Genomic DNA, 26870 nt, shown 5'->3' with positions numbered 1-26870 from the left:
GGCGGCCTCCGCTAGGCCGCGCCCTGGGAGCGGTGTCGCGCCCCGCCGGCGGCGGGCTCGGGCGCTGCGTTCTGGGCGCCCCGTAGCCGCTCACGCGCGCTCTTCGTGCCGCTTTCTAGCCGTTAAACGGCAGGTGTTGTAGAAGACCGTTTCTGGTAACGGCAATTGTGCTTTCGGCAGTACATGTAAATAGTAAGGGCAATGCCGTGCGGTGTGGGGTGTGAACACAGATTAAAATTTGTCAGACGCTTGCTTTTTATGAATTACGCTGTTTTTGTCTGGGTTTGTCTAAAGATACTTTAGAAAGATTTAGTAAAGCCCAAAACTGACAAAGCTTTTATTTGGAGCTTCCTTCCTTCCACCCCCTCTCCCCCACACCAACTGCATATAATATGTATCTTTTTCTGCATTTTCCTCAGTGTATCTGGCTGATGAGCAAGTGTTACAAGTCCCTTCCCTTCCCTTCCTCCTCCCCCCCAATGAAATAGGAAAACCAAACCGAATGAACTGTAGCAGCAGCTTGATTATCATATTGGCTTGGTTAAGAGGTGGAAAAAGTCAATTTCTGAAGCATGACAGGAGTACTGAACCAGTACTGTCTGGCCAGAGTTCATTAATGGTAGATGCTTCAGGAAAGAGTTGGCTTGGTGTGGAGTGTGGTGTTAAGCCACAAGGCACCTCAGAATACTGAACACGTGTGTAGTTATAGTTTAATGTAACTTGTTAAACCAGGTGTATATATAGCTTCTGGAAGGCCCAGGTGTGGTGGTGAGGGGGGAAGAGTGGAACTAGAATTTTTATACTGGTTTATTTCTAACCATTAAAACTATAAGAATTCTTAGTTTTTTATGTAGTTCAGTAAGGTTTGTGCAGGCTAATACTTGCAAAGTAAGTTTAAATCCTCTACAGTTGTAGAGCTCCATTGTTTGAAAAGGTAGAGTTAGATATGTGGTTTTTATTTTTTTCCCTCTTTCTCTTTTGTCCCCTCTTAATGTAGCCATAAAAGGGAGTAGAAGGGAAAGCACCAACTAGAGGAGAAGCCTTGACTTGAAAACAGGGTGTATTCTGAGAGCTCGGAGTTAACTGAGGTGAAGTGTTCTAGCCATAGAGAGTCTTGGGAAAGGAGCAACATGTTTAATGTTGCCTCAAGTATTACATGAATGTCTGTGGTATGCAGACCTGTAATGTGTAGAAACTGTTAGATTATTGCTGTCAAATAGTTCTACTGACTTATTTTCTGGGAATTTTAATGAATTCTAAAATATTAGTACTGCTAAAACATCATTGTGGTTAGACTCATCTAATGGCCTGCTACTTAGGGGCAATGCTTGTCTTTCTGCTTCCAGCCTTGGGCAGACGGTAGAAAGAAGCACTACTCTCCATTCCCCCAGCTCCCTTTGCTTCTTGGGCAGTTGACCCTGGTGTTTGTCAGACACTTCACTGAGCTGGTTCAACATGCTAAACCAGCAGAAAACTCAACTCTTGCAGGGAAAAAACAGGCTTCCCCTGGTTTGGAGTTAGTGAGGTGAATGAGTGCTGCAAGAAGTCTGAGAATTGCTCGGGTTGTCTCAAGGGGGGGAGGAAAGTGGCTAGTCTGTGTAGCTGAGCAGTGGTGGAAGTGGGACCTTCCCTGGTGGGTCTCACTTAACATACAAAGTTATGTTACATGTACATGTATGTACTTAACATACAGAGCATATAACTTTGTTATTTCTGTTTAGACTGTCTAGAAATTTATCAGTTCTGATTGAATTGTCTGTCTTAAGTTCAGAACAATTACTTTGTTTTTATCTTGACTGCACTAGTGTGGTGGTGGTGGTGATGKTTTTTTTTTTCCCTCCTCCTCCTGTCCTGCATGCTGTTTAGCCATCAGATCATCAGTTGAACAGTTCTGGTGACTTATTAGCAAGTTGTTGATCAGTTATTCCCTGGAAGTCTTACTTTACACAGATTCTCATCTGATCATAGAATGGTAAGGTTGGAAGGGACCTCTGGAGATCATCTAGTCTAACCCTCAGCATAGCCCCATACGGGGATTGAATCCATGACCTGGGCATTAGCAGCACCGTGCTAAACAGCTGAGCTAAACTGATACCCGTTCTTAAGAATGGGGTAAACCAGGAGGTTATTGCTCCATTTCTTTTCCCACTCCTTCATTAATATCTGAAATACTAGCCTTTTATTTTCTGGTTACATGCCACTCCTGCATGTGTGAAGGTGTGGAAAGCTTGGGGAGTGAATAAATATTCACTAGATCGCATGAACTAGAGCCCTGGCTGGAGTAGTACAGGTGAGGAGCAGAGGTGCAGGGTCCAACTTAATATTTGAATTCAACAGTATAGTTGTGGGTGGGAGCCTGCTGTCTCAGATATGTGCAAAGTCATGTGAGGAAGTCATATGTGCCTATGTCATTTATGTGCTTTGTGATAGTAACAAATAGAAAAAAATGGAGAAGTCTGTTGCAGCAATAGATGAAGGGTTAAGAGAGTCTGGTCTTTTGTTCTTTCACATATGAATAGTGACTGGTTGTTAGATAAAACTGTCAAAGCTTTTGCCAAAACTAGGCAATAGTTGATGCAAACATCTTTATATGCAATGGAGGGAAGATGAAAGCTAATCTTGCTGCCAGCTGTAGTATATTCTCAGTCAGCTTCTGCTCAGACAACAGAACCAGTCTACATGTGGTCTGTGGTTCAAAACTTACTGCATGCAAAAAATATAGTATTTTTTTCTATTCCCCTTCAGAAGACTGGAGAAACTGTAACAAGGTGAACACTAAAACAGTCATATTGATGACTTTTTTTAATCTGCATATGTTGGTGTGCTTGGGCAGGTGTGTCCGCAGTGGTTTCCAGGACTAGGCAAAGGCTGATGTCAAGGGAGATGCATGGGAATATAAGATGGCAAACCTGTTACTGTTTCCGTGTGCTCTCCCAGACTCCAATCACTTGTCACTCAGAAACAGAAGAGGCTTCTATGAAGTTAACTTCTTCCCCAAAATTTCTGTGAATTTAGATCTATAGATTAAATTCTAAACCTGTATTCTAAATACACTCAGGGGACTCCTTTCATTCTCCTGTGCAGTCTCCCTGGAAGTGACATACTTTTGGCATCACTGCATCTGTGGCAATACATTCTGCAGCTCAGTGGCACATCACTTCATAGACTTTTTTCTGAACCTGTCACCTGATTGGAGACATCAAACTAAGCTAATTCTTGCCAGTCACTCTTCAGATCACTCATGATCTTGTAAACTTTTATTCTRGTCCCATCTCAACCCAGTCATCTTTTTCCAAACTGAAGACTTTAGTCAATCCTTACGTAGAAACCATTGCATACTTCTGGTTGTCCTTATTGCCTTTCTCTGAATGTTTTTCACTTCCATTTGTTTTGAAATGGGGTGGGGAGGTCCAGAACTTTTTTTTTCTTTTTTTCCCCCTTTTTCGCTCCTTATTGTTCTGGATATTCAAACTGTGGTTTGAAAAGCAATCATTGAGCTGATGGTTTTTTTTTTTTTTTTTATGAAACAGTCGTAAACAAAGGATCTTGTTCCTGACTGGTAATGGTCAATGGTCAGCTAGGAGAAAAGCAATCCAAAGCCGATGAGGCTCCATGTATGTATATCTCTACTGTTTTTTTATTGGCCTGTTGCTTAAATATGCATTTAATCTAGACAATCCTGTGCAGCTCTTCTTGTTCTTGGTCAATTCTTGGCCTGTGTCATAACTACCCTAAAATAAGCTAAAATAGGCTAAAATAGACACCTACAAAGGTGTCTGACTGATGCCTTACTGCTTGCCTCCCCTCCTGCCTTTTTTTTCTCCCCTCTCTAATATAAGGAACAGCACTTCCCTGAAAGTGCTGCCCTTTATTTTATTTATTTATTTATTTATTTTTAACTCAGTTATTTGCCTGTGGCTTCATGTAAGACCTTCTCTTTTATTCTATGGCTGCTATATTTCTTTATTGGCCTTTGAGGAAGGGCTCTTTCAAAAGCCTTCTGGAGATCTCAGCAGACTGTATAAACTGGGTTTCCCTTATCTGTGTACTTACTGATACTTTCCAAGAATTCTTGAAAACTTGTGAGATGTGAACCTTCTGGAAAYGGAGATCTCAAGTTCTTTCCCAGAATATCCTATTGTATAATGCAGTGTTGGAATGGAAAATGGTACTTCTGCTGTGGCTAGCTGCATATCTGACCTTTGATCACAGGCACAAGGATTAGGCAGAGGGATTTACTTTGCTCTGAGGGGCTTTGGCTGCCCTGGTCACCTTAGGCTTTGTGCCTACCTCTATCAAGATGCTGTAATTGATTCCTTCGCTGTTTAATATAGCTACATGTGTGAATGCAAGTGATTTTTGTTGGCTATTGCAAGCTCCAAGGAAAATGAGCTGAACAGAATAGAGAGAGTTAAGGATTTAAGAAGCTCGCACAAAAAACCTAAATAACTCCACTGTATAGTAAATGTTTACTTTGCATTTTGTAACTGTTTAAATGCTTCTTTCAGACTGCAAGACAAGAGTCTTGTGAAAGAGCAAAACATACTGCTGAAATGGACAGCAAATGATTATTATTTTTACTCCGTTTCCCTGTGAATTCTATTGATTCCCTGTGAGATCAGTGCTAGCGTTCCTTTATAGTACTTATATTCAGCTCTTTGGCAGTAATTCTAGTCACAAAATGGAGTATTTCAGGAGTGGGGTATATCAGATGTAATGCCATCCACCCTCAGTTTTAACTTCCAGAGACCTGTGATGGAAATACTGTTACTGAGATATTTTGATCGTTTTATTGTTGAAAACCTGACTCTCTGAATTGGAGATTACACTGAATAAAGGTCATAGGGTGTAACTGTTTTTAACAAAACATTATCAGTAAAGTTCTTATGAAAAACAGTTGTCATTTTTGAACGACTTACTGTGACTCGTGTTAAAAGCTCACAGGAAGCAACATAAGGGCTGCCTTTGCTAAGGGATGTAGTTTGATGTTACAGCATAGCTGACCTTACTAGCTGCTGCTGAAAGTAGTTTTTATTCTCTCCAGTGCTGTTGCTTGTGAACTGGTTCAGGGAGCCAAACCAGCAGGAAACAGGAAAACTAGATCATTTTAAGAGTCTAATTTCCTTGAATTGGCTTACTGCAGGAGAATAACAGCATCCTCTCCCCAAACCCCACCCCTTCTAGGCAGAAATTAAAAACTATTTTTTTTTCTGCATCTTCAAACTACATTATTGCTTTACAGGTTGTATCAGAAAATAGATGCCGAAGCAGGGATAATGAAATAATTAAGATTAATTGGTGACTTTTATTTTCTGAATCTGAATGGGAAAGTTCTTGGATTTCCTGCCGCTCCCCAGCCTCTTACCAAAATATGTTGCCTAATTCAAACRGACTCTCTTCCTGCTTTACTATTTCTTAGCAGATGAATATGCCTTTTCCAAAATAGGAATCTTTACAAAAAGTTTTCTTCTCTTTCTGCAAGAAGAAATGAAAAACTGGCTCTGTTTCTTCCTTTCTGACAAGGTGAACCTAAGTTTGTTCCCTTTAAAATTCAAAACATCTTCTCACAAGGTCACTTCTTGAAGAGAATAAGTTTCAGTGGATTATTTCCAACTTGAAGAATAGGAAGTTTGCATAGTGCCATTTTAGCTTCAGAAAGGAAGATTTAAAACTTTCCTTTTTGCCCAGCAACAGGACAAGGGGCAATGGGCACAAACTGAACCACAGGAAGTTCCACCTGAACATGAGGGGGAATTTCTTTCCTGTGAGTGATGGAGCACTGGACCAGGTTGCCCAGAGAGGTTGTGGAGTCTCCTTCTCTGGAGGTGTTCAAAACCCACCTGCATGCAACCCTGTCTAACATGCTGGCCTCACTTGCTTTGTGCAAGCCCCCTAGCTGGTGCTCTACAAGCTGTTTTGTTTTGCTAAGATGCCAAAAGAGACAGTCCAGGAGAAAATTCAAATCGGGGAGGGCCAGGAGACTGTTTCTTTGCAGCATCAATGAGTTAAAGCAGCTCCTGGAAGAGCCTAGCAAATATCAGAGCTGGTGTGAGGAGAAGGATGTGTTTTGGAACAGGCATGAAAGGCACCTCTAGCCTTTCTGTAGGTAATTGTGCTGTGCCTAAGCTTGTGGCATAGGTGTTACAATTGCCGAGGAAAAAATAAATTCAGTTGCACCACAAAGAGCAGATTAGTTCCTGTGGTCAAATCTAAATATTTAACATCATTTAGTAGAACTGAAATGGTCTGTATGAGGTTCTTTAAGGCTGGTATAGAATATATGCAATGCATAAAAACAACAAAATATCAAATCTGAAAGAGAAATAAGAGAACTAACAACTTACAGTCCTAGTCTTATGGTGTCTTTCTTAAAGCAGTATATGCTTCGTGTGTGTGTGTGTATATATAATATATATATATATATATATTTTGAATATAAAGAATATTTATGGAGTTAGTAGAATTACATTTTAAACTGTTAGTTTGCACTAATTGTACTTAAGATCTTTCTACAGAGAATCAAGGGTTAGCACCCATGCTGTTAATAACATGTTTACGAACTGCTCATGTGTACTTGATACCTAATAATAGCTTAACAAGTTGGAGATCAACCTCTGGAATAGGTTATTTGTTGCCAGTGTAAACTAACCTGCTTAATGGAAATTCATTTTAAATGAATATATTTCTTGGAAAGAAAACTTTCAACTATATTATTAGGTAAAGACATGGAGTTTTAGTAAGGTGATTTGACCCTTTTCACTAAAGCGTGATGATTATAGCTGACGGAAATCCTCTAGCTTATTTGGAGACTTCTGCCACTGTCAGGCAGTTTGGCTGTGTCATGCGCATGTTTCAAACTGCATGAAGCCTTAATGACTTGCTCTAGGATTAATCCAATAGGAGTAAGAAACAGGATTTGAGGTCTTATACAAAGCAGGGATGAGACAACTGTCAGTTTCTTGTTTCATTTCTTGAAACCTGAAGGATCAGTGGAGTGGTTTGGGCAGGGTTTGTTTTGTTTTGCTTCTCCCTTAGTTATGAAAGAACAAGATTATGAAGAAAGTGGGCCAAACCCAGGTGAGTCTCTTTAAAACACAATATTATGGATTTAATGACTGTTTTACTGTAGTAGCAGGGCCTATACTTTCAGCTATACTAACAGCTTTTACAGTCTATTTTCATTAGAAGTACACTGTGCTTGATTGTAATAGCAACCTAAGCACAGAAAAATTAAAACTTAGTGATGGTAACAAGATAAGTGATAGATCCAGTATTAAGAGTCTGTTATTAGGTAAAGGGAGCTTAACTACATACACAGAGCTTAAGTACATGTTTTGCTTTTCAAGATAACTTCAGTAGATTGTGCTAGTTATGGATTTTTTTAAAAAAATGAAGGGGATAGATTAGTACTATAGTTAAAATATCTAGAAATTATTTGGTTCACTAATTTTTTTTTTTATGAAGACTGCAAAGGATGAGTTTAAGCATTCAGTGCAAAAGTTACTGTAGGTGAGATGGGTTCAAACAAAGTTATTGTTGTCTTTCCTGAATTTGAATTCAGGCTAGGTAATTGCTTTTGAAAATTGACTTTATTCTTAGAGCTCTGAAGAATCCATCTGTATATTTTTAGAGTGAGAGGGATGATATATTCAAAATTAAGATTATCTGAATTTTCTTTAATTGCCTGCTAACCAAGGATTTGGACATACAAGAGATAAATATGCATGGTAGAGAAGATAGTTTATTGTAGTAAGAACTATAACACTTTCTTGACTTTCATTTCTATATTTCAGTTCAAATGACTTTTATTAAACATTTAAAAGTCCCTAAACAATAAACATTTACTGTACAAACAGGATCTTATCGTTACATGCTTAGTTTGTAGTGTTTTGTTCTTAATGTGAGCCAATATTAACTTCATGAAAATGTTACTGCAGTTTTTGTTAGAAATACTTTAACACAGACTGTGACTAACCATTGCACTTTAAAAACTGACAAAGGTTAGGACTTTTCTGTGAAGTATTAGTTATTTTTTAACTGCATTCTCCTTTAGACCATACTGTACAGTAAGTGTACAGCTACTGTGCACAGAGTTAGAAACTTTCGCCTGGGGAGCCAAGCTTTCTGATCTGTCAGATCTCAGTATTCCTTAAAACAAAAGCCTACACCTGTGCTTAGTTATTTAGAGAACAATTATATCTTATCAAATCCAAGATGTTGTATTTGTGGTTCTGTGGTTCAGAAGTTTCTTAGCTAGTTCTCATTTATCTGAACACCTTTTACATTCTTTTGCCATAGGAGAAGACCCTGTTTCTATTTATCAGGTTAATATGAAAACTGTTACACTCCTGTCTGCTGCAAAGTTCATGCTTGCTAAATGGACAAAATGTTTTTGAATACAGAGGTACATATGAACAGTACTTGAATTTGAACAGTAAATGATAGACACATAGTGAGGAAGCAGTGAATCTGGAGAGGATTTAGGGGTCAGCCTGGAATAGAATATCATGAGCTTGGTTTAATGCTGTGGCAAAGAGGGCTAATGTGATCCTTGGAGCAGAGAGGCGATTATACCTCTAAATAGTGTGGGTAAGGCGGATGTTAGAATACTGTATTTGGTTTTAGAGTATGAAATTTTGTTTGCGTATTTTGAAAATTGAAGAGGATGGAGAATGCTGCCACAAAAGTGACTGAAACTTAKGGAAATATCTTAAAGTGAGCTTAGCTGATTTAGTTTTTTAAAAGGCAGTTTAAGGTGACTTGATTAAAGTACAGGTGCTTTCACAGATAGAAAATGGTAGGTGGAAGTGGTTAAATTTAGAAGGTATACTAGGGGCTTATGGCTAGAAACTTTAAAAGAAGTTTTAATTTAGAAGTAAGTCACAACTGCTTTAAGTCTTTTTTTTTCTTTAGTAACTAAACTTTAGTCATAATAAAGATAGGAGTTTTTTCTTAACAAAACTTCTTGATATTTTCAGAATTGTTATTTGAACATAAGTGTGTTTTCTCAAAGTTAAAGAACCTAATGTAGGAATGAAATACTGTGGAAAGACAGGAAATCAGATTAGATTGTCTAATGTTTTTGTCCTTAATCTCTTGAACAGGTTTCCTCGTGCAAATTTAGGATCACTTAGATGACCACTTTCCCACAGATAAGACATCTGCAACACTTTTCATATTATAAACATTTTGATTTAGAGTGTGAGGACTAGTGAGAGGAGGAGGAGGAAGCTAACCTTAGTTTTGTGAGAACTGACATCAGCGGAAAGAAGAGGTCATGCTTACTCCAACTGCCATTCCTGTCCTGATGCCCTCTCCCTAATGACAGCACAAGCTTTAGTGCAGTGAACACACCACTTTATCTGGATTAAGATTAGCAGCAAAAATGAAAACAGAATTGCAACCATTCTTCCCCTAGTTTGGCCAGTATCAACCTACTCCTGTTACCCAGCGAGTCTGATAACCTGGGCTGTGAGCGGGCAGAGCTGGGTGGCACCAGGACAGAAGTTGGCAAGTGCCAAGTGTGGGAGGGTAGTGAAACAAAGAAAGGTGCTTTCTGCCAGTTTAATTGATCATAATCTATACAGTTGGGCTCTGGCTAATACTGTTTAACATGGGCTGTCCCTTGGATCAGTTTGGAAATTTTTAACTGTTTGTGTGCCTTGAGGTATCCTTCTCCTCAGTGTTTGAGGACCACTGTTCTTTTGGGAACTTGAGGATGTGAATTTTAAGGTGCTTTCTTTTGCTTTTTATGACTGACTCTTTTCATTGTGGTGCACACTCATGTGATCTGCAAATTGACTTCCAGAGCATGTTTTGTTTGATGTCTGAAAATGTTAATGAGAAATGATTTAATGGCATTAGCCATGGATTTGGAGGTGGCGCTGTGCATGACCAGTTTGAGATGGTAAGTGTGGGTTACACTGTCTGGTWTTGGAAAGCTGCTGTGCTATTTAGGGGCTGAGATGATATGGCTTTTAAGGTTGCTTCACTGATGATTACACTACAGAGGCCTGGACAGTATTGCCAGCCTGGATTAGTTGTTCCTTGTCTGGAAGTGGTTTGTGGAAGTCTGACTGGCAGCTGCAAGAAGAATGGCCTGGGGAGGGCGATGCTCTGTATGTCTCTGCATGTCCTATCAACAAAGAAATTATCAGTTAAGTTTCTGGGGAAAGTAGGCTAGTCATGGTGTGAGTTTGCCTGCTAGCCCTAGAGCTTAGGTCTTGGGTGGGATGGAACATCACATCAACAGCTTTAAGACACAGGAAAAATTATACTAGATCAAACATGCATGATTGTGTTGTTTTATTTTACTCCTCTTATGAATCTTCTAATAGCAACAGTGATCCAAGATGAAATTCTACCTTAGGTGGACTACTAATCTGGTCCAGATGTAGGATCTATATGTACATATGTATAGATATATSTACACTCTTAACTTGGAATCCATCACAAATTCAGCAATGGCAAGTATGGACTTTGGAAGTGCAGAAGCTTTAATCGGATTCCAGAAGAGGTATGCCAGTTAGAGGAGTGTCTAAAACTACRTTAGAAGTTTATCAGTTTTAAATATTTATTAAACTACTTTCCACACCCGAGAGGAGTTTTAGGCTTTTTTGTTTCCGTTAAACCAATTTCAAAGAAGCCTGAGAGAAAGGTTACCTGATTATCTTAAGCTTCTACATAGAATTTAAGGGAATAGGGTTAAAACAAAGATGTAAATGGCTTTAGACTTCCTAGTGGATTAAGGTACCTGGTTTGTATATTTTGTTTCCTCAGTGGAAGAAACTAAACTAGAGTTTTTCTATTTATGCTGCTCAGCTTGATGTGTTAAGAGGCAGTCTGTACARCATTCATGAAAAGTATAAATCATGGCTTTTTGTTCTGGTTTTCTGACAAATGCCTGATTTGAGAAGGGAACAGGCTGGAATAGTTATGTGTGTTTTTTAGCCTCAGCATAGCTGCAAGCTGTGTGTTGAGGCTGTAAGATTGGTTCTTTCTATTGGATAACACAATGCATTTCAGTTCGAGTTACATGTTTGTAAGGCATGCTGTTTCTAAGTGTACTCCATTGGTCGCTAATCCTCCAATTACAAAGAGTAGGAGAGAGTATTCGTCAATACATTTTTGTGATCTCTTTTTCCAACTTTGCTCCTTCTTAAAAGGAGCTTAATGACAGATACGCTCATCATGTGGGAATGTGTTGAATAATAGTATGATGAGACAAGCATTGGTAAAGTAAGAAAAGAGGCAGCATAAGAGGAGACTTCTGTAGAGTCTGATAGTGAGAGACTCATTACTATTCTGAAGACTCTTAAAGATTTTAAATAGGTGCAGTATCAGTTAGAATTTGAAGGGTATGAAGCCTAAGTTTTTTCTTAGGTTTTCCATGTTCTTCTTTTTGAAGTCTATTGGTACATTTGGCAAGATCTGTCTTTAAACTTCTGTAAGGTCTTAGTCTTGCTAGAGATACTCTTTTGCTCCAAACTCATTCCTGGTAGAACAAGTCCAAGTAGCTGTTTATATGGAAATAGAAGCGTATGAAGAAAGACTTTACAACTTGGGAAAAAAACAAAAGTCAGAGGATAAGAATAGAAGGATATGGAATAGATAAAGCAGTAGCTGGAGAAAAGCACTGGCAGTTTTTCCTGTGGGTTATGGCATTAATTCTAGAGTCCTAATGGACTATGACTTTTTTTTTTTTTTGATCCTCTATGATGATATACTGCTTCTGTGTCATTATACCAGTAAGTATTAAGATACTGTGGAGCATTTTGGCCAAGGGAGCTATGGCAAATCATAGGAATTCCTCCAGGAATATAGCTAGTCTCATCCACTTGAGCAGCTGGGATCCAGTTAAGATAGTGCTTGATGTGCTGAGACTGCCTTCTGGTGTCCAAGTGTGCAACAGCTTTGTCCCAGGATTTTGGGGGCACAGGGGGAAATACTCTGCCTGTGGTGGAGGGAAGGGCACAGAGAAGAGTGCAGTATGTTCTGCTGCTCCTCTGTAATTCACAATTGACAAGACCATCCAAAAGACGTTGCTGTGACTTTTGAGTAGCAAAGCAAAACACAAGACAAACTGACATGGAAAAGGATCTGAGACTTAATATTATGGAAATTCCAATGTCGTGACAGTACCAGCACTTAATGCTTTTTGTATTGCGTGGTGATGATGAACATGATGTTGTATTTGTAAAAGAAGTTCCAGGACAGGTGTTGCAGAAGCTACAGCTTCACGGAACTGGTATTTTAATAAGGAATGGAGTAAGCACAATATATCATGAAGAGTCAGCACAAGATATCATGAAGAACCAGCACAACTTTTGCAAAATGTTTCTGTCTACAAACTTTTCTGTAAATCCCTGCTCCAAAAGTATTTTTTGTTGGGGGCGGGGGGGGGGGGAGGGAGTCAGCAGAATATGGAAAGGGTAGATGGGTTTAGTATACTTCTCTCACCCTGCTTCCCCCAACCCACAGGTTTTTGTCAAGTGCCATTATCAAGAGCTTTCAAAGAAACTAAGCAGGTTTGAAATGGGAAGGGGAATTAATAGATGTATTAAAGAATTAGAGGTAAAAGGTTAGAAAACAGGATAGAGTAAATAATTCACTTCTGCAGTGGAGTTCCTCACAGATCTGAGCTGTTCAACATAAGGCTTTCAACAAATGATCTGGAAAAGAGAATGCAGCCTAAGTTTGCGAGAATCTGATAGAGACGTGTTGCAGAATGGAAGAGATAAAGCCTATCTGTGACTAGAGACCTTACGAGACTTGAAGATAAAGTGGCAGATGGAATTTGGTGTAAATAAATGTAAATGTACACATATAAGGGGAAAATAGTCCTAACTGCATGTGAGTTCTGAGTGAGATCTTGGGGCATGTACCTAGCTCTATGAAATCATGAGGTTGTAGTTCCAGAACTATCAAAAAAGCAAACTTGACCTTAAAGACTACCCAAAAAGAAATGGGGCGGGAAGGGAGAGGAGGAAGAGAGAACTTTTTTAAAAAGCATCACTGTTAGCTTATTTTCATGCACTCTTCTTGTAAAATAAAAGATAGCAAACAATAAGCCCCTTGGGGGAGGGGGTTGTTTGTTTTGTTAAGTTATACCCTTTAGATGGCAGAGGAATGAGATGAAAACTGCACCCAGTTTAACATACGGGTAAACTTTGGGTTTATATACTGATGTTAAAAACTGTCACTTTGTTTTGACTTATTGTGATTAATCATTGGAACTTTTCAGAGTCTGCAACATCTGGGGCATAAATTGCTATAATTGCAAGGTGGGACTGGGTGAATTGATGGAAGAAAAAGCTATTGAGGGTTAATAAATACATAGAAACTGCACTTGGCTCAGGAGGTCACTAAAGTTCTGATAGACTTTGGGAGCATACATGGAGGAGGCATCGTGTATGTTTGTTCTGTTGTTATGCTTTTTTCTGGGAATTTGAGTCCAGCTGATGTTGTAGATGTGGCACTAGGCTAGAGAAGCCTTTGGTTTTGCTCAGTCCAGCTGCTTTTAAAGTTTTTAGGAATACACATAAGCATATGTGTATGCCTATAAAAATAGTATCAATATAGTTTTATGCATAAGTATCATAGTAAAGAAAATTCCAAGCTTAATACTGTAATCTTTGCAAGAATGGTAGACTCAGGTCTTTGTTTATATTTCTGCAAAATTTTTAAAGTTTTTCTTGAATAACATTTTCACTTTCTCAACCGTGCATACAATCAGTGCTGTTGTGCTTAACTCTTAGTTTTGTTAATTTAGTGCTTATTTATACATGAGCTTGTCAAACTGTTAAGTCTCATTCTGGCAAGGTGATGTGACACTTAAACCATAATAACCAGATATATAACCTTATTATGCAGATAGCTCGGTGCAAAATATATTATGTGCATTCTGATTTAAAAGCAAAATTACCATGAGCAAAAACAATCCTCCGTTAACTTGATGCACTGGATTTGGTGCTGCCTTGCTGATAGACTTACAAGTTACCTTCTAATGAGTTATCAGCCACAGGGGAACTTGTGATAGAATCCCACAGAGATTGTCTTGTGCTTCATTTATTTTTAAATGTGATGAACAAGAACTACTTACTGCTAAAGCCTTCAGAGAGCACTGGATTGCATCCTGGAATAGTAAATAGTGCKATTTCTACAGAGTACTATGATCTACACAATGAACTGGGCAGTCTGTAAATGTGAGATCCTGCAACCAGAAACAAGAGTAGGGTCCTAACTGTAAATCAGACTTGTGTAGAAAGTGATGCCAAGGATGGGCTGCAGAGATTCCCTCAGGACAGCAGAGGCTTCAATTCCTGCAATAGCTAAGGAAGGGATATAGACAATTTAGCAGGATGCTTTCTGTACCAATATTTAATTCTGTCACAATTTCAAAGTCTGCTAAGCATGTAACACTGCCAGCAGAGATACATGGATAATGCTTACTTAACTTTCTCTAGTCCTGTGAATTTATGAGTTTGGGTTTCTTAAATACAGCTCACCAATGCAAAGGATATATATGAGATTTCCAGATCTTAAACTTCTGTTAACATAAGTCATGGGATCTCACTGAAGTATTCATGGTCATTTATTCCCTATTTATCCCTTGAACTATTTCAAAATTCAGAGGATGATCAAAATTACTCTTTGCCTGAAAGGCTTGTTTTCTCTTCCTTTGTACTATGTGCAATTTCAAGTGGACTTTTTGAAGAAATGAAAGTCAAAAGCAGGTTTATAGCAAGAAGTAGGGTTTTTTTAAGACCATGTTACAGTAACGTAATAACATACCTAATACAAAATACAGGCATGTGCACATCAGCAGTGTGCCATGCTGTAATTCTTGCCTTGGTGAATGCAGATTCTTCCAACAGAAGAAAACTGTGATGGAAGRGCCATGAAAACCCTTCTCTGCCATCTGCTTCCTGCTTTCCTCTCTCTCCCTTTTGTGGTGCCAATGGTCTGGATCACTGAGCTTGTCTCAAGTGAATTGAGATTTAGTAAAATATCGGAAGGCTATTGATGTAACAAGATCTTTCCCTTTAACCCAAATTTCCTGAACAGTAGGAACCTCCTACTTCCTCCAAGCTAGCCACCCTCCCCCCCCCCCAAAAAAAAAGTCCTTACTGAAGGAGTGTGCCACCCATCAAACTAGATTACACTTTAAAGGGATTTAGCAGTGAGTGGATAATGATTCTTTGGAAGAATGACATGGTGTTTCTGTGGCTGGCTTTTCACCATCAGACTTAAACAGCGTGTGTGAATCTTGAATGTCCTAATCAAATGTATTGGAATTATTTACCAGCTTTTGCGACAGTGTTTTTTTTTTTTTTTTTTTTTTTTTTAATGTAACACCAAATCACTGCCCCTTGGCTTTTAAGAGCCTTAGTGCTTTCGACTTCAAAGGTAGATTAACCTTTATTGGTGGTATAGCAGTATAAATAACAGTCATTAGATTTAAAATGCAGTTTGCGTCATGCCATGTTTTCTTTTAAAGCACTATCGAGCAGCTGAGCTAGATGCGTTTAGGAACGTCTTAGTTTAAGTAACTGGAAGTGAAGAATAAAGCTAAAAGGATGCAGTACTCTTATTACTCTAAATGTGTGGAAACTGGCTTCCTCCTTCCTGGGAACCAAGGAAAAAATGTTAGAGCATGAGCAACATCTTTAGTATTGGGCTTAAAAATCCTGTTCTTACAATGTGATTAGATGAACAGGAAGACTTGAGGCCAGTGTACCCTTCCTTTTTGGAAACAATGACTTTAAACATTGTTCTTAAAATTAAAAGCTTGGTTTCTTACAGTCTGGRTATTTCAAGGGACTCAGAAGCTGCTCAGCCCTCAGAGTAGGCACTTCATTAAGGTTCTTTAAAACTTTTGTGACAGAGTTTTTTTTTTTTCTTCTTCTAAAGGTGCATTACAGTAAGAGCTAACTAATCATTTTAGAACAGATGTTCAATAGTCAAGTCCCCTCTGAAAAAAAWATTATGTAGTTTTAAAGTGCCTAAGTAGGCACTTTAGAAAAAAGTGACTTGTTTTTCTTATTCACTCCTCTTTTCTCATCTGTCCCCTCAGACAAAATGAAAGGTGTTTTTTTCCTGACATCTGCACAAGATAAACTTATGTTTGGCCAGTTGGTTGAAAACATGACCAGAGAAACTTAACAAATTTGTAGTAAGCAATCATATAGATCATTCTTAACAGTAAATAAGTTATCACGCCTTGTGTAGCCTATTAAATTGTCCTTTTCTTCAAAAAACGTATAGATTGAATTTGCATCTTTCAAAGTAGTTATTCCTTCTGCTCTCTTGTTGAGGCTTTGTACCAGCTGGAGGGGAAGTTTTTAATGTAGAATCTAAACGGTTAATTCTTTTTTTTTTTTTTTTTTTTAAACAGATGAGTCTGCATGGTTGCTTTCCTTTTAAGTTTTGTCATCAGTTCAGTTATTACTGATTTATTGCATGAAAGTTTTCCCAAAGAAGACTCCCATCATATAAGTGAATAAAAGTGAAATTATATATCGTATACATATATTCCATGAAATATTATAAAATATGCATTATTACATATTATTACATGGAGTGTATACACACAGCCATGGATATATATGCACATAATTTTACAGCCCTCTATTACTTTCTCATCTTGGTTAGCTTTCCCATCCCTGCAGGCTGATCACAACTTTCTGAGTCACTCCTTCAGCAGAAGTTTTTCCATTTCTTTGGTAGTTTAGCCCTGATTTTTAATTGTATATAGTTGGTAAATTATGAGCCTCAGTACAGTTCTCTATAAAAAGAAAAAAATCATTCGTTAACAAGCTGACTGAGCTGACTATAAGCACTAATGCAGGTGTGGAAGGGAAGTGGGGAATTTGGCAGGGAAGCCTGTCTGGGACAGAGGCACCAAGTTTGGCAGCTGCTTCCAATGTTACTAAAACCAATTTTTGAAATAACATCCTCAGTATTGCTAGGCCTTTTGTTCATGGTATATCTTGCTTTTTTTCTTCTCCTTTCTTCTTTTCCCTTCTAATTGTTGTGTTTTTCCACCAGGGGATGGGATTGCCAGGGAAAGTAGCCCTTTTATCAACAATGCAGAGATTGACAAAGGAAATTTGTACGAAGGAAAGAATATGGCTCTCTTTGAGGTAAGTGCTTAGATACCTGTATATATTTAAAAATAAGCAAAGAACTTGCTTCACCTTGGGTTGAGGTTTTGGTAGTAAAATAAAGTAAACAAGCAAGATTGTGTTTTTCTTAGTGAGATTTAGTTGGGGGAGGGAAATAGTCATTAGTAACCTTTCAGCAGTTTGGTTTCTGCTAACATTCCATTTCAGTGAATTTTAAAATATGAATGATATAAAATATAGAAAGAGTTAAGCATTTGTTTTTAGTTGTCTCTGTAAGAAGAGATAACAAATACTGGCATGCTTTGCTGTGACTAAATTTACCTCGCTAAATTTAAAATTATTTGGCTAGGATCTGTAAGTTACTGTCAGTTAAACCTGCCAAAAGTTAAATCTGGTAGCTGCAACAAAACAGTATCCAGTTTTAAGGAGCATCAGTGAGTATATTGTATTCAATGTGGGGGGGGGGACTTCTCTTAAGGCAGCAAATCTATGAAACTATGATAGGCCATGCCTTAGTAGTATTGTTAAATTAGTATATGAAAATTATGTAGATCTTTACATTATGAATTAGAAATAGTGTGCCTTAAGTTTAGATCATACAGAGAATAATTACTGACTTACAGAAAGTATATTGCTATTGTACAGTAAAGTGCTGCTTTAACATAATGAAACTGTTCATTTAGTAATTTGAGTTCTTCTGCTTCATATGCTTAGCAGCATCAGCTTTGATTGTTGTTAACAATAAACAAGGCTTTTACAAAGTTTATCTTGCTGTTGCATCCTGCCCACTCTTCCCTTGTTTTCCTATTTCCTTCCACATGTCTTTGCACAGAGATTATAATTGTTCAGTTCCCTTCTCCATGACCAAAATAATGCACATTACTGCTTCTGGCTAAGTCTTGACAAAGATTGTGCTAATGATCAAAGTAATGCTGATCATCAGCTATTTTTTAATGATCTGTAGTGGTGGTTTTCCTTTTTTGACAAAAACTAAGCTAATAAAGGAGAGAAATTTAGTGAAAAAACTTTAAGCTCTCTTTAAGAAAGATGTCCAAAACTATGTTCAAGCTTGCTGTTGTATTCCTCAGTGTTGATAAAATGGCCATAACTGCTTGTAGTATGTTTCTTATTGTTTTCCTCTTCACATGTTTTCAACTGATTATTATCATGATCTAATAAATTGTGTGCTTTAGATGAATGCCTTAATTCTTATGTTTTACTCTTTGTGATCCTGATCTCTTGTCTGTCTTCCAGTGTTTAATCTTACCTACTTGACTGAGTTTTCTAGTTCTGCTTTTCTTAGAATCCTTTTGGGTATTTGTTTTAGTATACTTTGTTTGTAGCAGGTCTTCGATTAAAGAAAGAAGGGTTGGCATCTTGTGTGTCAGATAATGTATATGAATATATGCTTGTATTAGTCTCAATAAATCTGTTTTAGAAATCAATATAAGCTGTAAGCCTGAAACAGTAGCTGTGACTAGACAGCACTGTTTGAGCCACTGTCTAGGCAGATTTTTCTAGCATCTTACTTGTGTCTAAAGACATGTGCCTACAAGTACAATAACCTAAAAACCTATTGTATGGTGATAGGAATAAATAATTATAATCCAGGATGACACTTCTAAATATTTCATCTTTATAAACTGGATATTGTAAGATAGAATAAAACAGTTTAATGCAACATTGCTATATTGCAACACTTAACTTCCAGAAAGATTTAGAAGTCCTTTTGAAAACAGGTGACTAGTATTTTATCATACTGATCTCTAGATTTGAGTGAATAAGGGCTGTCCTGTAAGTGTGTATTTGAAATAGTATCATAAATTCATGATTTAAATACATTATTCTTAAAATTCCAACAGGAAGAAATGGATAGCAATCCCATGGTATCATCTCTTCTTAATAAACTAGCAAACTACACTAATCTGACTCAAGGTGTGGTGGAACATGAAGCAGATGAAGACAGCAAGCGAAAGGAAGTCAAGGTATTTAACTTCTTGTATGTTGTTGTAACAAAGCTAGCCACTACAAGAGGAACATTATTCAACCTATAAAGAAAGTTCATGGAAGGCTTAAAATAGGAGAGAGATTTATAACATACTTAAAATGGAAGTGTTTTACAATAGAGTTCATCTTAATTCAGTGTTCTTGCAAGCATGTTTTAGCAAGATCTTTGCTGCAGAACTAGGACCTGAAACAAGCAACATGATGCATTCTAACTTCCTCTTCACTTTTCTTCTTCATTCTATCCTTGTATGAGCATCAATACCTCTTTTCTACCTTTAGTGAGGATGTAATATGAATCTTGTTTTATTAGCATGTTTTAATTGATTGGGTGTTTGTCTCGGGTCAAAATTTTGGAAGAAGTTTTAGGAAAAACAGGCCACTTCTTTGCGTTTACAGAGTTTTTTTAATTAATGTTTTGCTCCTATTAACATATTAATAGTCTTTTTTTTTTTAAGCAATTCTTCTGTTTGTATGCACTCCAATGACAGGATGACCATATTTCAAGGAAATGCCTCTCTTCTGTGTCTAAAACTAAGTTACCCCTTTCTGTGGGGAGGGGAAAAAGCCTAAATGTGCTTAGCATGTATTTAAACTTCCTAGAATTTAGCAGGAGGAGTCTCCAAAGACTTGCTGCTGGATACCCAAGCTGACTTTAGCTCAGCTGGAAGAGYGTTAGACTAAAGGTCCCTGGTTCAAGTCTGGCCTTCAGCAAGGGAGGGGGGGTCTTTGTTGCTGCAACCCATCTAACATGCTCTGGTGACCCTGCTTTAGCAGGGGGATTTGACTAGATGATCTCCAGAGGTCCCTTCCAACCTTATCAATTCTATAACCAGGTGTCATAYGTCCTGTTCCTACAGAGATCTAGAGTCTGCAGTTGCATGATGAATTGATTCCTCTGTAAACATGGATCTATWTCAAAAAGAGAAAGCCTGGATCAGAAACATAAGGCTTGGCAGAGCGAGAGTGACATGATGATAGGCTGGACCTGGTTGGACATGGAGATGCTGGGTAGATCCTGGGGAGAGAAGACTGGGAGTCCTCTGTCTTTGGGTAGAATAAGGGGGTTGCTGCTGAGTTTGTACACCTACCCCCTTCTTGAGGTGAAAGGAGATGCAGATTAGTAAGGAAAGGGGTGCATGGCAGGTGAGATAGATATGAAAGGCTGTCTGAAAGTAAGACTAAAAAGGGAGCTTATTTGACTGGAGAAGAGGTTTGTGATACCTTGAAGTAGACCTTACTCAAGTTAGTGCTTGAACAGTGGGTGAAGATGGAGAATACAGTCTAGCTGTTTCTTTTAGCTTTTTGCTTGTTCTACTTTCGTTTCATCAGTTCAGCATTCAACCCTGTCAGCACTGATAAATTCACGCTCTGCATAGTGATTTCTCATCCTCTGGTGTGCGGGGTTTAGGTTTATGTGACTTTGTGCTTGTTTCTTTGGAGCTGGCTGCCTGTATGAATACAGCACGATTCYTTGTGCTCCATCCCATTTGAGCACCATCTGCTGGCCTGAAAGCATGATTCCTCTGTGTGATTTTGTTCTCAGTTCAGTTTGGGAAGTTAGCTGATTATTATGTAGCAACAGAGTGGTGGTTTTAATAACTTGGTGTATTACATGCCCTGGGAGGAATGTGGAGTGAAGCATATATAGCAATGTCTGAGGGAGCATAATTGCCCCCCCCCCCCCCAGGACATAGGTTATTTTTAAGAGGCTGAAGGGAACAGAAGCAAACAACCTGTTGCCTCTTGACAGTACCTCTTGTTGGAAAGGGCTTGAAGTGAACAAGCCTTGGAGCCACGTCTGGGTTTTGTGGAGGAGGCTGGCTAGCGTAAAGATCTCTAGAACAAATGAGCGTTGCAGTCAAAATGGTTTGCGAGGGGAAAAAATAATTTTTCCTTCTATGTAGGAGTAGCCGTTTTCCTACATAATGAAGTAGGGAGTTTCACTCACATAATCAAAAGTGAAATATCTTGTTTGTAAAGGCATATTTTCTTCATTTTGTTAGACTAGAAAGCACTTCTTTGACTATAAACTACCAAGCAATAAGGACTGGCTTACAAGATTACTGTGTATTACTCTGCTAGTAAAAAACACTAGTCTCTATTTTGCAAAGATTATCAACAAATTTTGTATCTGCTTCTAGATTTTTTTTTATGTATAAATATTCACTGTCTTCACCAAATCTTGATACATATGTTCCCATTTGATTAGTTTATATAGTTTTTTTTAACTCTTAGTTTGTGTTCTATTGATGCTGCATAAGCTATATTTCTTAACACTGTGCAAATAAGAGCCTTTGTAAAGAGCTCTGTGTAGTATGCACTAAACTTAAATGCAGAACAATAACTGGATTTAGTAAGTAATGGAATAAGATTTGTTTAAGATATTCTTGTCTTAAAGCCATTTTTAATTTACATTCATACCTTTTTCACTTCTCATTGTCAATTCAGTATTGATACCTGAAAATCTCTAGTTACTTAGCTTGTTTCATAACTTCCTGAAGTAATTCACATAAAACTGCAGTTTTATAAGACTGGAAGAATGCTAATCTCATACCACCATTTCTTTTTTTGGGGAGGTTGGGGGACTTATCCTACGAAGACTTCACCCTAGCTCCTAAGGAGAAATAGGTTTTGCTGTTGCACAGTTTGTTCTCTTAGGAGCCTTTCTGCATAATTAGCGTATGAATATCTGTGAAGCGAGAAATTCTGAAGCTACCATCCAATTTCACTTGGCCCCCTTTTTCTTAGGGAAACACTTCTGATAGATCTTAGTGGGCTTATACTAGGAAGTGCTTGCAGACCTTAGTCCTTTAGTGTACAGGAATTAATGTTCTGTCTTTGTTCCAGGTTCCACGTATGGGAACTTTCATTGGTGTGTACCTGCCCTGCCTGCAAAACATCTTAGGAGTCATCCTTTTCTTGCGTTTGACGTGGATTGTGGGGACAGCTGGAGTTCTTGAGTCTTTCATCATTGTGTTCATGTGTTGTGCTTGTGTAAGTTAATCATTCTTTACTATTTGGCCAAGTCTTCTGTTACCACAGTACTACACAGCTTTCTTATGTGTGGCAGAGCAAAATTTGGCCTTAATGGTTGAATATCAGTGTAACAGAGATGCATGGGATAGGTTCAGAAGACAGTCTGTCTTTATATATAAACTTTGGTGCTCAGTGTCACTTGTCATTCCAGCCCTTAGGGGATTTCCATTGAGCTAATCAGAGTATGATTTAGCTTTGATTATTCTATTCACTAACTAAACCCGTCTTATGGGTTTTACTAAATTGTTCTTTAGCATATATTTCTTGGGTTATATTGCAGCCTGACCTGTTCAGAATTTCAGGACAAACCGAATTATGAACTACAAATCTGTCTCATTATCTTCATAAATTCAGTTTGTGGGTTGTGAAACTATTAGTAGAAGATGCACTRTAACAGTGATACTTGATCAGTTTGTCACTACTATTTAACTGGAACAGTGAACACTAAGCATATTGGAATACAGACCTCTGAGGATTTTCTGTAGCTGTRTTTGAAGGCCCTGCTCAGAGCTGTCTCAAACATTTAAATTAACTAAATTCTTCAGTGGAAGATATAGTGCTTGATTTATCTGGAAATCCCTTAGCCCAGGATATTTTCAATTTTAGTTGCTTTAACAGTTCATGCAAAGATATTTTATTTCCTAGTTTCCTTTGGTCATTGATTTCTTGTACCATTTTCCAAAAAAACACTTAGTCTGTTAAATTTTCTCTATTCTTTACACAGACTATGCTGACTGCTATTTCAATGAGTGCAATAGCAACAAACGGTGTAGTTCCAGGTAATACATATATATATATTAAAAAAAAAAATCTGAAATATAAACTAATAATGCATGGTCAAATCTGTGATGTGAAATTCCTGTGGTCTTAGATAGTTATACAAATCTCCAAGCATTTTTTTTTTTTAAGTGCTAACTTTTTTGGTCTCCTTTTAGAAGGGTGTTTTTTTTTTTTTTTTAAAGGTGAGCTGTGGTCTAAGTGGACCTTCTGGGGAAATATGGGCCATAGAACGTATTTTTGTCATCAGTCACATGTTTCTGTTTGAACAAATGGAGATTTAACTTAATGCAAAGTAGATTTTTTTCCAGACATACAAATACAACTTTTTTTTTCCCTAGCATTTGATGAGGTTCTATTTCTGAACAATAGAACTAGTTGCATTGTTCTCTATAATAGGCAGTCTGCTGGCAGAAAACTTCTTTTCATATCAACACTCTAAATAATGCTCATCTCCTTTAACCTTCTTCAGGATAAACTAAATAAAGCTGTTCCATTACAGTTATAAAACTGACTTTTTTTAGATGCAGGCTAGCTCTTGTAGCTCTTTAATCTTTTCCATTTTTTTTCAGCATCTTAATGAGAAATACCAGAGTTCAGACAGTGTTATGAACTCTGAACAATTTACCTAAAACGTTTTGAAAAGACATATCTTCTTAAATGAATTCATCTTCATTTACTGAGGGTCTCCAGGTGTGTAAGGGGTTATTGCTTTTTTTTTTTTCTTTTTCTTAAAAAAAGCATGGAAATGGAAATAAGAAAAAAATGGAAAAACTCAGGGGAAAATTAACGTATGTGAGTAGATGAGAAAAATCATGCTAAAAAAATGCCTGTAATGAAAGTGGCAAAGGTTTCGTGCCCAGAAAAGAAAAAGAATGTGTGTTAGGGAGACAAAATACATTTTGTCCCCATCATCTCATTGGAAAGTTATTTTGGAAGGTTGTTATTTGATCATGAGCAACTTCAAGCTAGAAATTAAAGATCATTAGATTCGTTTATGCCTATATATTCTCTTCTTAGTATCTATTGTAGAAGATTTACCTGGTTGTGTTTTAACTGGTTTTCCTCACTGTTTTCTGTTTCCATGCGCACTGTTCATTCAGATCAGTTATATCCCTTCTCTGTCTCTGTGTTGGCAGACTAAACAAGTTAAGAGGTGTCTGAACTGCTGKTTTAGTGAAGAACTGTACCTCTTTCTTTTTCCATTCATTAATTTCTCATAATCACTATAAAATTTTTTCCTGACGAATTCATTTTCACTGAAGACTTCTAGTGATTCTATTGCTTTGTAAATTAAAAAGCAAAAATCAATATTAGTAATGCAAACATCCTGAATGCTTAATGCATCTGTAACTGGAAATGAATCTGTTATTACTGACTTTGGGAGGGGGGGAGTTTTTGATAAATGACATGAATGTTTAACTTCTTTTCTCTTCCCTTTGGAAGAGATCTAGCTGGAAAAATCTACTTCATTCAGGAAAGCCTTAAGAATTGTGTTGAACAGAAGGTCTGACTAGTGAACTGTCACCTGGTTCCTTCAGTTTTATTAAACATTCCTTTATAAACTAAATGCTTTATTGGTTAATAGCAGGGACTTCCAGTGATCTTGCTTCATTACTGAATGTTTCAGAATAGCAGATTTAAATTCTATGTGATGAGCAAACTTGCTTTAAAAACACCATGGATGGAAATAACGAAGCATCTATGTTTGTGTGTTTTTATGTGTGTTTTTTTTTTAATGAAATAGTTTGACATTTCTTATACGTGTTTTGGGATGCTGTCTGCATTTGAGAACTGCTGCTGTCCAAACTGTGCTCTTGTTTGGGTTTTGTTTTGGCATAGTGCCCTCACTGCTATAAATGCACATAAACGTTGGCTTCTGGGCTTTTAGTGAAACTTTTCATCAGGTTTTGACCTGCTGGAAGTCATCTCTCATCTTAGGGCCTTTTTAGTGGGTTTTTGTTTGTATTTTTTGTATTATTGTATTTTGTTTCAGATTTTTCTGAATGAAAATCAAAACCTCCTTGTTAGGCAGATATATACTCTATCAGAGGAGAGATCTTCTTCCAGACACTTTCTAAAGTTTGATATGAACCCTCCCTTTTAACTTTTTATTGGATATAATGCAGCCTGTAGTGATGGCTGCCCACGTGGGTGCAGTCAGCAAACACGGCGAAMGGACAGTGTGTTTTACAGGGAGAGYGAAAGCTGAGGTCGGGGGAGGAAAGCAGTGGGAACGTTTGACGCTGAAGATTTCAAGAGTTTAATTGTATATAAAAATTTTTTTTGAAATTTTTACCTTCGGCCAATTTCTTTGAAAACTGTTGTGCTTTGTGGGTTTTGTTACCAGGTAGTTTGAGGATGAGGAACCATTTTACTCTCAGCAGCATTGCTTAATGCTCCAAAACAATATACTGCACTTCAAATGCTTTTTGCCTGGTTATTCCTAGTTTAGCATAAGTTGTACGTGACTATATTCTAGTAATGTTTGTTTACCTCTGGCAAACATCAGATTTTAAGCACCTTCCATATCATCCTAAGCATTTCACAAATTCCCTCTCTTTCTGCCTTCTGATTGCTGTCAAAATTCTTATTCAGAGAAGGAAAATAGCAAAGTGGAGCACAACTTCCAGTCCCATTTTTTGATGCAGGTAGAATTAATTACATAATGCAGGAAAAAACTGAAAATCTATTCTTTAGTATTTGCCAGTTAAATATTTAGCTTATACTAAGAAATAATGTCTATTGGTGTGATAAGTATTAGTGTGCTTGTTTTATTTGTTTTACTCTCACTGTGTGTTGTGTTTCCTTAACTTGTTGTTGGACAAATAAGATAAGCCATTCGGTTGTGCTGATTTAATTTTCTTACTGGTTTTACTTTAATTATGATGCAGTGAGTGTTATGGGCATTCAGGAAGGAAGTGCTGTTTGTTTTGAAAACACTGTTTTCCTTGAAATGCCCGCAGGGAGATACACTTTGAATTGTGCAGTCTAACTGCCAGTATAGAGCCCGAATACTGGCTTGGAACAAACCGTTCTGGTGAAAATGAACCCTTCTGGTGGAAATGTACATGCTAAGATTATTGCAGTTATGTAACTAGGTTAATTGCTCAATATCTTTTTCTGTACTACTGTCACTATTCTGAAGGTCTGGAGACTAGTTTTGTTTTTGTCTTTTTGGGGGGTGGTTAAATTCACAGCTGGAGGCTCTTACTACATGATTTCAAGATCTTTAGGACCAGAGTTTGGTGGAGCAGTGGGACTTTGTTTCTACTTGGGTACAACCTTTGCAGGAGCGATGTACATTCTTGGTACCATTGAAATTCTATTGGTAAGTACTATTTTCTCTTTAAAATTGAATGTATTTGTGCTGTTTTGGGAGACTACAGAGCAAAGTACTTGGCTTAAATTATGTTCTAGATTGTCTTTGTATTGAAGATCACCAATTTGTCAAGCTTTTTCAAATATTCCAAAGTGGAACAAAAATATTAAGATACTCAAAATGTAGCAACAAAAGCATTAAAAAAAAGCAAAGTAATGGACTGCTTGATGTGACTTTTTTTACTTAAAGTAAAGATTCACCAGAATTCAGTAACTGATCTTTATTAATTTGTACCTAATACAACGTTTCTGAGCTTTTTATGCATTCTGAATGCTAAAGGTCCCATAAACCTCATTGTACCCCAACTACAGTGCACGTATGTAGTTGTAAGAAAATTATACTAATTCTAATGAGACTCACTTGGTTTTGGGATAGGAGGAGAAAGAAGAAGCAATGACTTGTTGTTTTTGTATGTCTAGGACTGGGCTACAATGTAGTATGAGGAAAAAATAAAACAGAAGAACGCTAACATTGCTGTAGGCACATGAGTTCAGCTGTGAACTATTTGTTTGCTAGATTTCCAGTGTTTAAGGGGAATATTT

The 26870-nt window shown here is 37.6% G+C and overlaps 1 protein-coding gene across 5 annotated transcripts in view; it reads left to right on the top strand.

Moving 5' to 3' along the window:
• Positions 1-26870, top strand: part of SLC12A7 (solute carrier family 12 member 7) — a 68623-nt gene that overhangs the window by 585 nt on the left and 41168 nt on the right. For all 5 annotated transcript variants that reach the window (XM_085309751.1, XM_085309750.1, XM_085309753.1 and 2 more), the window contains exons 2-6: positions 17050-17144; positions 18989-19111; positions 21981-22127; positions 22894-22948; positions 26147-26277. In XM_085309751.1, the coding sequence (XP_085165877.1) occupies positions 17050-17144; positions 18989-19111; positions 21981-22127; positions 22894-22948; positions 26147-26277 (551 nt within the window). The remainder of the gene's footprint in view (positions 1-17049; positions 17145-18988; positions 19112-21980; positions 22128-22893; positions 22949-26146; positions 26278-26870) is intronic.

Source organism: Rhea americana, unplaced genomic scaffold, assembly GCF_003343005.1.
Source record: "Rhea americana isolate MKP2758 unplaced genomic scaffold, rheAme1 scaffold_302, whole genome shotgun sequence".
Lineage (NCBI taxonomy): Eukaryota > Metazoa > Chordata > Aves > Rheiformes > Rheidae > Rhea > Rhea americana.
Note: the sequence above shows the minus strand (reverse complement) of the source record. Positions and strands in the feature narration are given on the sequence as shown.